Source organism: Suncus etruscus, chromosome 6 (assembly GCF_024139225.1).
Source record: "Suncus etruscus isolate mSunEtr1 chromosome 6, mSunEtr1.pri.cur, whole genome shotgun sequence".
Classification (NCBI taxonomy): domain Eukaryota; kingdom Metazoa; phylum Chordata; class Mammalia; order Eulipotyphla; family Soricidae; genus Suncus; species Suncus etruscus.
In genome coordinates, this window is record NC_064853.1 from 31,355,523 (window position 1) to 31,370,614 (window position 15,092).

The following is a 15,092-nucleotide window of genomic DNA, read 5'->3' on the forward strand; positions in this document are numbered from 1 at the left end:
GAGGGCCCTGATTCACTGGTCATATGGATGATGCTTTCAGTTTCTGGGGTTCCCCAGCAGGCTATGAGCACCAACACCCCTAAGAAAGTGTGTGGTGGTGTGGTGGGAGTAGCTGGCACCTCCTCAGGACAGAAGGTGATCATGTCTGTTTTTTTGTTTTTGCTTTTTTGCCAGAAGAGCATGTCTGTGTTTTGTAGGACATACAGACCCCTAAACTGTGGGATCCAAGGTCAAAGCAGTTCCTGTGTGCATAAGAGAAAGGGGTACATGAGGGAGAGTTGTGAATAGGGGTGATGTGTGTCTGGGAGGGTGGGAGACTGAGTGGGAGGGTCTCTCCCTAACCTCACTGGGCCTTGCTCTCTGCCCTGATGTGATGGGGTCCCTCCCCACAGAGTCTTTTTGGGGTCAGACACATTCCTGCTTGCACTGGGTGAGCAGAGGCTGCTCCTAAGCCAGGCTGGGGTGATCCTGGGCCAACGGTGTTGGTGTCGGGTTCTCCCAGGCCCTCCCTCTGCAGCCTTTTGAGGGCCTTTGTTGGAAGTTCAGACAAACTTGTCAGGGGGGCGGGCAGGAGGCCGCCTCCTAATCGGCTTTCCCAGAAGGAAGAAGAGAATGAGAGATTGGGAGTGGGGGTGTAGGGGGCAGGTCTGTGGGAAAGAGGGGGATGGGGCAGGCCTCATCCATCAACCCTAAAGGGCTCATCTTCAGCCACTCTCTCCATGAGGACTTCTAAGGAGCCCTGGGGTGCCTGAACAGCTGAGACCAAGATCTTAGACCAGAAGACTGGGGGATGTTTCAAGAGCCCTACACAGGGCTGCATGCCAGGCACAAGGGCTCTGTGCCCCCAGTCCCCTCAATATCTTCTCTTCTTGATCCCATCTAATTTTTCAGGAAGGAGGTTGGACATGATCAGTGCTTCCCACTCAGCAGACTAGGCTGAGGATCATCAACGGACTGGATCATCAGCTGACAGAAAGAGGTACCAGGAATACCTTGTCCCAACCTCAGAAAAGCATCTTTCTTGCCTGGTGCCCATGGCTCAGCCCCCTTCTTTGATCTTATGCTACAGAGCAGTGCCTCCGCCATGCTCACTGTGGGGACAAGTACAGTTTCTGAAACAATCCAGCTGACTTGGCTGTGTGGTCCTGGACAAGCTATTGAACTTCTCAATGCCTCAGAGTCCTGTCTATAAAAAGGGGATGAGAACATGATTGGCACATACAGTTGTTGAGGATTAAGTGGCTTAATGTGTGTGTATGTCGAGGACTAGAGTTAATATAACAGGTAGAGCACTTGTCTCGTGTGCAGTCAACTCAGGTTTGATCCCCAGTATTCTCTATGATCTCTCAAATCCTGCCAAGAATGATCTCTGAGGGCAGAATCAGGAGTAAGACCTGAGCACTCCCAAGAATGGCCCCCAACCAAAACTAAAAAAAGAGCATGTCAACTGCTTGATGTAGAGAAAATGGTGTGTACGGATTTGTTCCAAAAGAAAGAAGTGAAGGTTTAAACCAGCCAATCAGACAGATCCTTCCTTTAGGTCTTGATCCAGTTCAGCCCCCAATGTCTTCCTTCTTGTGTTGTTGTTGTTGTGTGTGTGTGGTTTTTTGTTCTGCTTGTTTTTGTTTGCTGGGGAGTTGGCCACACCTGACAATTCTCAGAGCTGATTTCAGGCTCTGCACTCAGCAATCACTCCTGACAGGCTTGGGGGACCATATAGTATGCTGGGGATTGAACCCAGATCTGCCACAGAAAAGGTAAGAGCCCTGCTGGCTACTATCATTCTGCCCCCACTGTCTTCCCCTGAATGAATTAGACTCCTTCCATGCTGCAGACCAAGCACCCTCATACACTCCCGGTGACTCAATTTCAAAGTTTCCCCACCAGGACCTTCCGGCCTCCTCAGCGGAGCTGCAGAGCCCAATCCTGTCCTCATATGGGTCATTGCTGAAACCTTATCCTGGGAGCAGAGAGACGGCTTCTGTGCTGGATGCCCAGCATGCCTGGCATACGGCACTAAGTATGCTGTTGGCAGGGCAGGCGCCCACACAGACTGAGGTATGTAGCAGTGGGGGGCAGTGGAGGCAGATTGGAGCAGATATTTGATCTGCCAGCCCTTCCCTGGGAGGTGAACCAGTGGGTATGCCAGGGCCCTAATCCTAGATCTCACTGAAGAAAGGAATGTCTCCCAGGGTCAGCGGGACCTGGGAAATGGGAAGGTCAGGGCCCCCCTCTGGACCCTGGGACATCCGTCACATGCTGCAGGACAGCTAGGACTCTCCCCCAGGAATCCCCAGGTGGCTGCCCCCCACCCCAGCCCTGCATGCCTTGCTCTGCCCTTTCTGGTTCTGAGACCCTGAGGGATACAGTTCCTCTAGGGGGGTGGGGATACACCCAAGCAGGATGATCTGGGAGCTTTTCCTGGAGATGCTGTAGAAGGAACCCAAATTACACTGTTAGCAAGTAGGTGTGCACACTCCTTCTGCAGCTCATGCATTGCTGCAGTCACCCCATCCCTACACGTTCATAGGGAAAGCATCCTCCATTCACATAGAGGCTGACAGGCAGCAGCCACGTGTCCTATGAGCTGGAGGAATCTTCATCAGCGTCACCTGAGCTCAGTTGGCCTGGGTTGTAGCAGGAGTCCAGGTACTGCATCTTCTCCATGGCTTGTCTCATGGGCCTACTTGTCTCATCCCGCCCTTCGATGTTGAGAGCCACCTATGTGTCTCCCTGCACCACCTTTCCCTCTAGCTCTGTCCCCAGGTATCCCTGCCCAGGGCTGGCTTTGTCACATGTGCTTGGATAAGGGCCCAGAGAAAACACTTGGCTTCTGACCCTCACTTCATGGCTCCCCACGAGCTCCCAGGAGAGACCCAGGTAGATGCAAGGAGAGGCGCCTTCGCCAATGGATCCAGAACCATCCAGGACTGTGCTGCCGATTCTTTTATTAGCCAAGTAGGGCAGAGAAGAGACCACAATGTCACAGACAGTCAGACGGAAGGAAGGACAGAAACGCGGGACAGTTCATGCTGCGCTACACTGGGGCTGGCAGGGAAAGGGGGATTTGAGTTTTGTCCTTTCAACTAACAGAATAAATAAATACGGTACACGGTGGTGCGCCGTGGTTGGCGCGAGCTCTAAGCACAATGGACACAAAACAACTGGTTTGGTGCGGGTCCACACAGCCCGCGGATGGATGGGGAAGGGCTCAGGCCCCTGAACCATGCTGGGGAAAAAACGGGGTGAGGGAACTAGAGACCCCTAGATAGGAGGGAAAGATGAGGGAGTGAGGTTTCTCCGGGAAGGATATTCAGAGGCTTGAACTCAGCCTGAGGGGGACAGAGCAAGCCTGTGGGGCCACAGGGGCCCCGTGTAGGGGTTCACACCAACACCAGCTCCCCTGATTCTTGTGGAAGACCCTGGTACTCCTGATAAGTAGAGACTCATCTTAATCTCTAGCTGCTTTTAGAACCTGTGGCTGGTGCCCTGAAAGAGATGGGAATTCACCAGGTGGGGTGCTAATGCACACCTCATGCCTCTCTGAGCTCAAGGAGGGACCCAAGAAATAAGAATGAAGATCTCAGGCTTGTCTAGTCCTGGGCTGGCCTGGTTCTGCTTGGACTGAGGTAAATGTGCCCTGCAAAAGGTTTGCTGATGGAGGTGGCGATGTTTAGAGCCAGGGGCAGTTCTTGCACATAGGACAAGCAGTCCCCATCCCAATTCAGGGTCTTTTCATTTGAGAAACATCCCTCCCTGGCTCTGACCCTCAGAACCATCCCCAGATCCCCCCTGCCTTCTATAGTCTTCACCACCTCCTGCTCTGCTAGGTAGCCCCTCTCCCAGGTCCCTGAGACTCAGAACTCACTTCCTGACACCCGTATCAAATTCTGGCTCAAGGGGTCCCTCTGTTCAGTAAAACTGGGGGCCGGAGAGATAGCATGGAGGTAAGGTGTTTGCCTTTCATACAGAAGGTCATTGATCCAAATCCCGGCATCCCATATGGTCCCCTGAGCCTGCCAGGAGCAATTTCTGAGCATGGAGCCAGGAGTAACCCCTGAGCACTGCCGGGTGTGACCCAAAAAAAACAAAAACAAAACAAAACAAAGAAAACAGAAACACTGGCCTCCCTGTCTGGGGTCAGCCCCTGGGGTGCCATGCTCAGCCCTGCCTCCCCTGAAGCCTTTGCCCCCTTTGCCACCCTCCTCTGCTTGCTCCCCCAGAATGTGAGGCCAGGACCCCTCCTGGCTCTCCATCTTCTCCAGCCCAGGTGGGTCCTGTAATGGCCATCTCTGCTCTGCAAACCAGTCTCTCCAAGGGACCCTCATCTACCCTGGGAGGAGACAAGCCTGAGGAAGAAGCAATGTTTTAAAGAAGAGCCGGAAAATTCTTGGGTGTGCCACAAAGGGATGGGCATCATGAGACATCCCACCCAGAGCCCCTAGACTAAATGAAGGCAAAGAGAGGGAGTAGCCACAGAGGCCAGCACTGGAACTCAAAAAAATCAAGACCAAATCCAGATTGTTGCAGCGAGAAGGGACCCTTTACCAGTGCAAGGACACTGTGATGGTGCCCAGAGAGGTTTGTGCATACAACACCCTGCTTCCCTGCCAGGCATCTGCTAGCTTCTGACCTGCAAGGTCACATGTCCAGATGAACATGTGGACAGAGCCACACTGGACACACAGGGACACAGACCAGAGAGGTGAACATCCAGCTCAGGATTACACCAAATGGAAAAGGAATTTTTGGAGAGGGATCCTGACCATAAAAGAACTCACCCTTCCTGTGGCTGGCTTCAGTTCTGAGTCCTGGCTATACTCAGCCCACAAAGCCTGCAGCCAGATTTCTCCCCTGACTCTGACAAGAGTACAGGCCTGGACCTCAATGTCTGACCCAGGCTCTTGAAGACCCTTGTCTAGAGAAACACCCCTTCTCCTGCATTTCACCAGCCAGGGATGTGTAACAGCTGAACAGAGCATCCTGGGTTTTAGGCCTACACTTCAAGGTCTTATAGACAGGGCTGCTGCCATTCTGTGCCTGCCCAAGTCTCACTCCTGCCACCACCCTTTTGCAACTTTGGGAACTGGGCATCCAGTCTGAGCAGAGAGAAAATATAACTCAGAACCCCATCAGGTCTGGGGCAGGGGTGGTCCCAGTGCCACAAGGACCCAAGGAGTGCCCGTGGGTTCCTCTGCTAAGGATCAGAGACCAGACACCTACAGAAGGTGCTGGTAAAGGAAGTAGACAGAGGCAGAGGGAAGGCAAGGCAGAAGAAGAAGCCGCAAAATCACTAAAACTAAAAAGCACAACTGCAGACATAAGCTAGCTTGGGAGCTGAGCACACCCATCCAGCAGTGAGAAGGGAACAAAGTAGGGAAGACGCCTGGAGAGGGAGGGCCGGAGGAAAGAAAGCAGAAGGGGGGGGGGCCCAAGATGGGTGGGAGCTGTGGGGGGTGTCCTGGGGCAGGCAAGGCCTGAAAATAGAGCTTTATATATTTATATTTATATCTCACGTTCCACACACCAATTGACTAGGAGCAGCAGGGAGAGAGGGCAGGGAGGAGGTGGCACTGGTGGGGGTCTGGCCATGAGTTCCTCTCACTGCCCCCCAGCCTCGCCCCTAAGATCGAGCAGGGTCATGCAGAGGGTGTGGAGAGAGGGAGGCTCCACAGGGTGGGGGCTCTGGGGAAGAGGGTTCCAGGAGAAGATTCTGGGATTCCTAGGCTCTTGGAGTGAACACTTCGAGCTGTGGAGGGGTGTCCAGGGGGCTGGGAGAGGGCACCCAGGACCCCTGGCTGGGCAAGCTGCCAGCAGTCAGTTGGGCAGTGTATCGAGTCCCAGCGAGGCCGCATGCTGCTTGGCCCGAAGCCTCAGGTTCTCGATGCTCGTAGTTTTACTGTTCAGGGCCGCCGAGGCAGGTGCCAGGCCAGCCGAGGGTGCGGGCAGCAGTGGGGACCCCCACACACCCTGGTGGGCAGCTGCAGCCGCGGACAGAGACTGGTAGTAGGACTGGCAATGCAGTGAGCCCAGTGGGGCCATGTTGACACCCAGGTAGGGCACTGCGGCGGCCGCAGGGGCTGGACCCCCCACTTCAAAAGACGAGTAGTGTACCAGGTTGTTGGTGGCTGCCATGTGCTGGCGGAACTGCTCCTGCAGCCGGAAGAGGCTCAGCGGGGAGGATGAGTAGGAGTGGGAGGGGCCCAGGAGGCCACCCCCTGGGGCTGCAGGTGCCAGGGCCAGGGTGCTCGGGGAATCTGCAGGAGAACCAAACCAGCATTGAGGACAGGGCAGCCCTGCCAGGAGGTGACCTGCCCCACACACACCCACACACACACACACCTGTGGCAGACAGGCTTTGGCTGAGATCAGAATCCTGGGAGTGGGGAACCCAGACTTCAAGGGGGGAAACCTAAAGTGCTGATCGTTGTCCCCTGCCCTGACTCCCAGCACCCCTTCTTCCTGGGATCCCACTATGGGTGTGATACAGCTTATGCCAAAGCTCCAGGCCTTCAGAAATTAGCTTGGTGTCTCTGCATGTGGGAAACTCCAGGGTCACTGAGGACCTGGGACTACTATAAAAATACCCAGATGTTTTCTTTTTTTTTTTTTTTTTTTTGTTTCTTTGTTTTTGGGCCACACCCGTTTGACGCTCAGGGGTTATTTCTGGCTATGTGCTCAGAAATCGCCCCTGGCTTGGGGGGACCATATGGGACGCCGGGGGATCGAACCGCGGTCCGTTCCTTGGCTAGCGCTTGTAAGGCAGACACCTTACCTCTAGCGCCACCTTCCCGGCCCCAGATGTTTTCTTATTGGTGGACAATGAACTTTCTGCTACAGCATTGGGGTTAATGATCAATAACCTTTGCCCTCAGCTCCCTGAATCACCTCCCCTGCACCCCCCTCCCCCGGGTCTAAGTTGAGGTGGCCCAGTCCTTTCTGATGGGTTCTCCTTTCTGCCTCCCCTCATGCTGCCTCTTCCAGGCCTCACCTGCTTTGGGGCTGCCCCTCTTGCAGCCCAGCCCCTTGCTCTCAGCCGCAGGACTCTGCTCCGTTTTGGAGTCTTCAGCCCCTGCCCGGAGGTCCTCCTCCCTGTCCGGCTGGTCCTCGGGGGCTGACTCACTGGCCGACTGCTCGGACAGGCTCAGGTGAAGCTCAGCAGGGGGATCGCCGCTGGGCAAGGTGGGCGGCTGGTCAGTCTCCAACTGGGTGTCGGGAGTGGGGGCCTCGCTCTTGCCCCCTGCATGGGCGCCCTCGGCCTCCTTCTGCTTCTGCAACTGCTCTTTCTGCAGGCTGCGCTGCTTCTTCCGGAACTTGGCCCTGCGGTTCTTGAACCACACCTGGGAAGGGAAGCATTGGGCAACAGGGTGCCATGGGATGGGGCACGTGAGTCCCCTGGAGCCCCATCCCTTTCCAGACCCCTCCTCCTATCACAGGGCATCAGGTATGCTCTGGCCTGGATGGGCAGCAACTGCCAGGCTGTGTCCTACCTGCACGCGGGCTTCCGGCAGGTTGGTACACATGGCCAGCCTCTCGCGCATCACCACATCTGGGTAGTGAGTCTTCTGGAAGGTCTTTTCCAGAGCCTCGAGCTGCTGAGCCGTGAACGCAGTGCGGCTGCGACGCTGTTTGCGGTGCTGGGAGCCATAGCGGGCCTCCAAGATGATGTCTTGAAATGTACAGCCGTTGGAGGGTAAGGAGAGGGGCCCATTTAATTATGGGAAATCAGGTTTGAACCTCACCCTGCTCTGCCCCCACGGCACACACGCAGCATCCTGGGAAATGACTTCCAAATCTCAGGGCTCACACCGCACCATCCTGGGCTTTCCCAGGGCCCCCTCACAGCTATTAGCAATGTGCCCTCATTTGGTGTGGGGGTGTCCATGTAGGTGAGTGAACTTTGTCTACAAGCCTGTCCTGAAGCTCTGAAGATTCTAACATGCAATGACCCTGGATTCTGGATCCCAGCAGCATCCTGGCTTCTGACTACAAGAAGCCAGTCATGAGCTGGCATTTTCTGTCAGAGTTGGTCAGGAGGGGGCTGGCTGGGGGTAGCACTCAGGGCAGTGGATTCTGTCCTCTGGGTATGAGCCACAGCAGGTCAGTCAACCTGGGAGTCCCTGAGGGCCTGGCTCCAGCAGGGCCCAGGGAGCAAAGAGAAGATCTACAGTATTGACTGGAGGTTTCCTACACAGAGACAAGTTCTAAGCACTGTGTGGGGCCGCTGGGCTGGAAGCCACATTCCCACACCCAGAAGCACATCAGAGCAGGTGCCAAGACACCAGGCTTAGCTTTCTTCAGTCCTAAAGGCTGGCAGGACCCCCCTCTCTCCCCTCTCCCGACAGCTGCCATGCTTTGGGAGAATCCCGGACTGGCTCTACTGCCGGGAAGTGAGCGGTGTCAGTCTGCACAGGCCATTCATTGGATCTGGGGTTTGGGTTGTCTGCAACTCTCTAATGGAGGAGGATACGGGCAAGCTGCAACCTGGACACTGCTCAATTTTTTTCCTTTAAAGCAGGTGGCCTGAGAGCTGGAGCCATGGTACGAAGCGCAAGGCAGAGCCTGGTTTGATTCCCAGATCAAACCATCCCACATCATATTATTCCTTTTTATTCGTTTTGGTTTTGTTTTCATTTTTGGGCCATACCCGGCATCGCTCAGGGGTTACTCCTGGCTCTGTACTCAGAAATCGCTCCTGGCAGGCTCAGGGGACCTTTTGGGATTCTGGGAATCTAACCCAGATCCGTCCTGGGTTGGCAGTGCCCTATGGCTGTGCTATCACTCCAGCTCCCCGACATATGGTTCCTTGAGCACTGCTAGGAGTGGCCTGAGTATAGAGCCAGGAGTGAGTTCTGAGCAGTGCCAGTTGTGGCTAAAAAGTCCACAAAAATAAACGAAACAGGAAACTCTGAACACCTAGCAGCAGAGTGCTGATCCCAGCTTAGTCTGGGCCCTGCTTGCCACCACTGTATTGAAAAAGGGGCAGGGTTTCCACCCACTGAACCCTGGGGGAAAGCACAGCACCCTGTGAACTCCAGCACAGCCAAAGGAAAGGCGGGGCCTGGATACAAAGGCCCACCTGGAGCTTGGGCCTCTCCTGAAGATGGTGGTAACTAAATACTCTTGTTCCCTGCCCCCACAGCAGAGGTTAGGACCCCTGACCTCTCCTCTCAGAACCTGGAACCCGGTTGGGAACAGAAGTCCTCACTAGGGTGCACAGGGATCTGATTTCCTCTGCACCCATTCCTCCCCACCCACCCACACACACCCTTGGAGTTTGCTGCCCCACTCATCTGCAGTAGATACTAGCATGAGAGTCCATTCCACCGTCCCTTGCAAGCCAGCCATTCATGGTTTATCTTATATCCTTTTGCTCATTCTTTGCTCATGCTGTCCTTGATCCTTGACAGGCCTTGTAAGGCTGAATGTCTGCCTTATTGGCATCCAGGACCCTTTCCTTGTCTACATCAGCTGATTATGCCCTTTGACACTAACTCTACCATGCCCTCTCAGGGGCTTATGGGGGAATCTGGTCTCCTTGGAGATGCCCAGAAGTCTCCTGAGACCACCTGCCACAGGGTTGGTGTCTCTCAGGCGTTAGCAGTTGAATGTGTTTTGCATTGGAATAGGATGGGCTAGGTGATCCCAAGAGATCCCTGCCTCTATTACCAACCGCTTCCTGTGTTCCTTGAGAGACTGCCAGGCAAAGCAATGATCTGTGGAACCAGCAGAGGGGAGCTAGGTTGCAGCTCCCTCCAGGGCATTCACTAGCCTTAGGTAATAAAGACTTTGGGGGGCCAGAGTGATGGTGCAAGCGGTAGGGCATTTGTCTTGCATGTGCTAACTTAGGACGGACCTTGGTTCAATCCCCTGGCATCCCATATGATCCCCCAAGGCAGGAGTGATTTCTGAGCCCATAACCCCTGAGCGGTGCAGGTGTAGCCCAAAAACCAAAAGAAAAAAGGCTTTAGAGTATCCACCTCTGCAGATCCTTTCCTCACTCATGACTCCCTAGCCCTCCTCTGGGTGGGCTGCCATTCCCCTGTTTTTTGTTTTTTGATTTTTGTTTTGTTTTGTTTTGTTTTTGTTTTTGGGCCAAACCCGTCGGTGCTCAGGGGTTACTCCTGGCTGTCTGCTCAGAAATAGCTCCTGGCAGCACAGGGGACCATATGGGACACCGGGATTCGAACCAACCCCCTTTGGTCCTGGATCAGCTGCTTGCAAGGCAAACGCCACTGTGCTATCTCTCCGGGCCCCATTCCCCTGTTTTTTAACAGGCTCAGAGAAGAGAAATGAGAGGGCAGACCCTGCAGTGATGGCACCAGCACTGATGACTTCTGAGCTCTGATTTCTAGCCCCAGTTACTCACTCCAACCTCCACCTACTCCACCTTGTTTCCACCTCACTGTGTCTCACTGTCCTTGCCCAGGAGAGGCCAGAGTGGCTCCAGTGCAAGTGATGGGTGATGCACATGGCGCATCTAACTGGGCCTATGCCCAGCTAAGTCTGTGCTGTGTCACTGACACAGCCCCCTCCCCACTCTGCAGCCCAATATAGGTGACCAAGCAGTGGTGAGATAGTCACAGGCATCTCTCATATCTCTCATGGCCAAGTGTCTGAGTCCTCCTGAGCCTCCAGGGGAAAACTTCCTCGGTCATCTCCATTTTTCAGCATCTCCTTACTGCACCCTCCTCTGCTCTCCTTCCCCAGACTCCTGCCCACCGCAGCTCTTACCAGCCAGGCGCTCAGCCAGTGTCAGTGCGTGCACGGAGGGCCGGTAGTCCGGGGCATGCTGGGCCTGCTGAGCTGCCTGCTGGTGCAGGTTGTACATAGCACTGAGAGAGTTCATGGCGTGCAAGGAGTAGCCATTCACCCCGTAGTGCTGCATCACGGCACACGCCTGCAAATGGGGAAGAGAGAGAGGACATGAGGAGGACCTGTCCAGACCACTGGGGCCAACCTCCCCACCAACAGCTCCAGCCTGCCCACAGCAGTGCTGTCTGGCCTTCAACTAAGTGCATGAAGGCTCCTGCATCTGAGTTCCCTCACTTAGTCATTCATTCACTCATGGGGCCACAGTACACCCACAGTGATGACTGGTACAGTGATCCCCATCCCTGTGATGTCTGACCCGATTTTTATTGAACCACCTAGATCCCTGCACATTTTATGTGTCACTGATTCATGGCCACACTTGGTGTTTATTCAACCAAAGCTCACGGAAGCCCACCTGGGCTGGTCAGGTCCAGAACTGGACTGGGATGTGGAGGTATTTCCTAGGATGGGAGTGAATTAATTTCCTAATGTGCTGCGTGGCCAGACAGCACTGCTGTGCTGCCGGCGATACATCACTGCCGCTACCGCTCTCCATGCTCACATATTTCTAAGCAGCCGAGAACCAGGAGCTGTGTTTACAAATGAGTCTACTGAGGTTTCAAGACAGAGTAGGGATCTTTTGGGGCCAGAATCCACCCGGCTCTGCCCCTGCCTCATTCTCTCTCTGGTGATCACTTTCAGAAGGGTCTGTCCCAGAGGGCTCCCACAACACCAGGCTGCTCAAGAGCCCCAAGACTCCTCACATCTTTTCTTGAGAATACTCCACCCCATATCTACCCAATGCATCACAACTAGAAGATGGTGTGTGGAGCTGGAGCTATACCATAGCAGGTAGGGCATTTGCCTTGCATGCATCCAACCTGTGTTCAATCCCCAGCATCCCATATGGTCACCTAAACCTGCTAGGAGAAATTTCTGAGCACAGAGCCAGGAGTAAACCTTGACTGCCACCAGTGTGGACCATAATACAAATAAACAGAAAAAAGGAAGAAGGTGGTGTGACACCTGCAGGCTCCTAAAGACACATGATTGTTTCCTGTTTTATGGGTGTGAGAGGAGGAAGGGGAAGGTCCACTTGCTAAAATGGCCCAATGTCTCAGATCTCTGAAATGGACCTCACTGAAATGGACCTAGATGGGCCTGGAGTGACAGCATAGTGGTTGGGCATTTGCCTTTCACACAGCTGACCTGAAACCAACCCAGGTTCAATCCCCAACACCCTATATGGTCCATTAAGCCTGTCAGGAGCAATTTCTGAGTGCAGAGCCAAGAGTAACCCCTGAACACTACTGGATGTAAATCCCCCCCCCCCAAAAAAAAAGAAATGGACCCAGTTATCTGTGATCAAACTTTCATGGTACAGCAACATTCACATATGCAAGCATATAGGCAATCACACAAATAGCACAACATACATATGCAGACACTCTTATTCAAGCATTGAGAAAAGAAATCATATCCCCCACAAACTCTGCAACATTCATAAATTCAGGGTCATTATTCCCACAGACTTGCACAGAGACAGATAGCTATCTCTCCAGGCATCAAATCCATCTCCTCACAAATGGCACATTCACACACATTTATATGTTGCATGTATTCATTCATCACTATTTATTAGATACCCAAAGTCTCTGCCTTCATGGAATTTCCATCCCAAAGGAGGAGAGCTATGTCACAAATACATATCTGTAAGGAGTGAGAATGGTAATGAAGAGGGACCAGGGCTGGATGTGTGCTTTGCATGTCAGAGGCCAGGGTCCTATCCCTGCATTGCATGGTCTCCCAAAAACTGCTGGGAGTGGGGCCAGAACTATAGTGCAGTGGTAAGGTGTTTGCCTTGTGCGCAGCTGATCCAGGATAGACCTTGGTTCAATCCCCGCATCCCATATGGCCCCCCAAGACAGGAGCAATTTCTGAGCTTATAGCCAGGAGTAATCTCTGAGCCTCACTGGGTGTGGCCCAAAACAAAAACAAACAAACAAACAAAATTGCTGGGAGTGGCTCAAGTACAAAACAAAAATAAGGCAAGGCAGAAAAAGAAGCGCAGTGGATTGGAACATCTGCCTTGCAAGTCAACTTGAATCCTGGTATCTAACAGAACCAGCATGATCTGGAGAGCTGTGCTCTTTGAGCCTGGCAGCTCTGCTATCGTAACCCAGAACTGTAAGTATTTTACAGCACAGCTAAATGTATGTAAGTACCACACAAAGTGGTGTGATACCAGGGAGAACCACAATTAAAAAGATGCGTGAGAACATGGTCAAGAAGAGTGGCCCATGGTGAACATCTGTGAGCAGCAGGCTAAAAGTATGCAAGACACAACAGTCATGATCATCACAACAACAAAGAGGCTGGAAAAATAGTTCAGCAAGTAGGGAGCTTGCCTTGCATGCAGCCAACCTGAGTTCAATCCCTGAAATCCCATATGCTCCCCTGAACACTGCCTAGGAGTAATTCCTGAGTATAGAGCTAGGTACTGAGCATTTCAAGGTCTGCCCACCAAAAATTAGTAGAGTGAATAGGGGTGCTTCTTTGTATGCAGACAACCCACATTCAGTATTCGGCATCCCATAGTCCCTGGGCACTTCTAGTAGTAATTCCTGTGTGCTGAGCTTCGTCAAGCACAAAATAAATAAATAAAATTTAAAATATATAATTAATGGGGCCGGAGAGATAGCATGGAGGTGAAGTGTTTACCTTTCATGCAGAAGAATGGTGGTTCGAATCCCGGCACCCCATATGGTCCCCCGATTCTGCCAGGAGTGATTTTTGAGCATAGAGTCAGGAGTAACCCCTGAGCGCTGCCGGGTGTGACCCAAAAACCAAAATAATAAAATAAAATATATAATTAAAACACAAACTATGTATTTGGTGGAGTGGCTTGGGCCAAATTTGGCAGTACTCAATGCTACTCCGGTTCTGTGCTCAGAGGTCATTCCTGGCAATTCAGGGGCCTATATTTGGTGCTGGAAATTGAACCCCAGTTTGCTGTATGCAAAACAAAGGTAACCTCTGTAACAAGCTCTCTGATTCTAAAAAAAATAAGATATAATGGGGTGAAGATGTAGTAAAATACATGCCATATATGCATGAAACCCAAAATTCTATGGAGGCAGGGATAGAGAAGGAAGAGAAAGCAGAGGAAAAGAATAACAAGAGGGCAAGGTGTGCTCAGAGAAAGAGCTCTCAGGTAGCTTTAGTAAAATCTGTGAGGCACTAGGGAAAAAGCTTTCAGGTAGAAAAAATAGCAAGAACAAGAACACTATTTTTATGAGCAGAAGAGCAGGGGAATCAGGGCAGCTGGAGCACAGAGAAGAAGGAAATGAAGGAGAAGAGGAAGGAGACAGGAGGGTCAAGACCAGAGAGTGGCTCAACAGGCTGGAGCACAGGCTTTGCATTCATGAGCCCTGGGTTTGATCCCTGGCACTACCAGTCCCTGGTTACTGTGGGGAGTGACCCCTGTGCACTTAGCCATTGTACCCCCCCCAATACCAGCAAGCATGCCCCCAAATTCAAGAATGAGAATAAGAGCCGAGAGCAAGGTTCCTGTGGAAGCTGGGCCAGTCACAGAGCTCCCATTAGGGCAGGTGTTTGAGGGGGGGCCAAGAGGACAAAGACAACATAGTGCTAGGGCAGAATCCACATGAGGGCTGAGAGGTTAACAAGGTTTGAACTGGAGCAAATGAATGATGATGGGAGCCTTAGGGGAGAAGGGGCCTGGGAGGGGGAGACATGGTTTGGGAGGAACATGACAAAAGTGAAATATGAATCCACCATCCAAGTCTGAGTGTGGGACTGGCTATGGGGCTGACCCATGAATCAGGAACTGAGGCTGGATTCACAGATTTGAGTTGATGCTCGTCCAACCCTGGGCCCCATAAACACCACCCCAAAAGAGATCTAAGGAGGAAAGATAGATATAGTGACATAAAATAAACATGTGTAAAGTAGAATATCTGATAAATCAAACTCAAAGATAAAAACCACATAGTTTTTATATGATAGTATGCAGGTAGGACATTTGCCTTCCATGCAGAAGGATGGTGGTTCGAATCCCTGCATCCCATATGGTCCCCTGAGCCTGCCAGGAGCGATTTCTGAGCACAGAGCCAGAAGTAACCCCTGAGCGCTGCCAGGTGTGACACAAAAACCAAAAAAACAAACAAACAAAAAAGACCACATAGAAAAACTGTTAAACATAAAAAATATAAATGACGGGGCCTGGAGAGATAGCACAGCGGTGTTTGCCTTGC

The 15,092-nt window shown here is 52.6% G+C and overlaps 1 protein-coding gene across 2 annotated transcripts; it reads right to left on the minus strand.

Annotated features, from left to right (window-relative positions):
* Window positions 1–5,484: 5,484 nt before the first annotated feature.
* DMBX1 (diencephalon/mesencephalon homeobox 1) lies at window positions 5,485–10,897 on the minus strand. Of its 2 annotated transcripts, none has more exons than XM_049774903.1 (4): window positions 10,735–10,897; window positions 7,491–7,669; window positions 6,992–7,340; window positions 5,485–6,257 (listed from the first exon to the last, which is right to left on the minus strand). In XM_049774903.1, exons 1-4 carry the CDS (start codon window positions 10,886–10,888, stop codon window positions 5,818–5,820), a joined length of 1,122 nt encoding a protein of 373 aa, XP_049630860.1. In that variant the 5' UTR covers window positions 10,889–10,897; the 3' UTR covers window positions 5,485–5,817. The 2 variants fall into 2 exon arrangements, with proteins under 2 accessions (XP_049630860.1, XP_049630859.1); XM_049774902.1 differs by having other exon boundaries at window positions 7,491–7,683; window positions 10,734–10,896.
* Between the last annotated feature and the right edge of the window lie 4,195 nt (window positions 10,898–15,092).

Bases quoted from the DNA above. Each gene is read 5' to 3' on its own strand.
- DMBX1 (XM_049774902.1), bottom strand. From the start codon at position 10,888: ATGCAGCACTACGGGGTGAATGGCTACTCCTTGCACGCCATGAACTCT. The intron at 7,341-7,490 runs GTAGGACACAGC...TTCCCTTCCCAG, and splicing joins TGCCGGAAGCCCGCGTGCAG to GTGTGGTTCAAGAACCGCAG. The intron at 6,258-6,991 runs GTGAGGCCTGGA...GTTCTCCTGCAG, and splicing joins GAGGGGCAGCCCCAAAGCAG to ATTCCCCGAGCACCCTGGCC.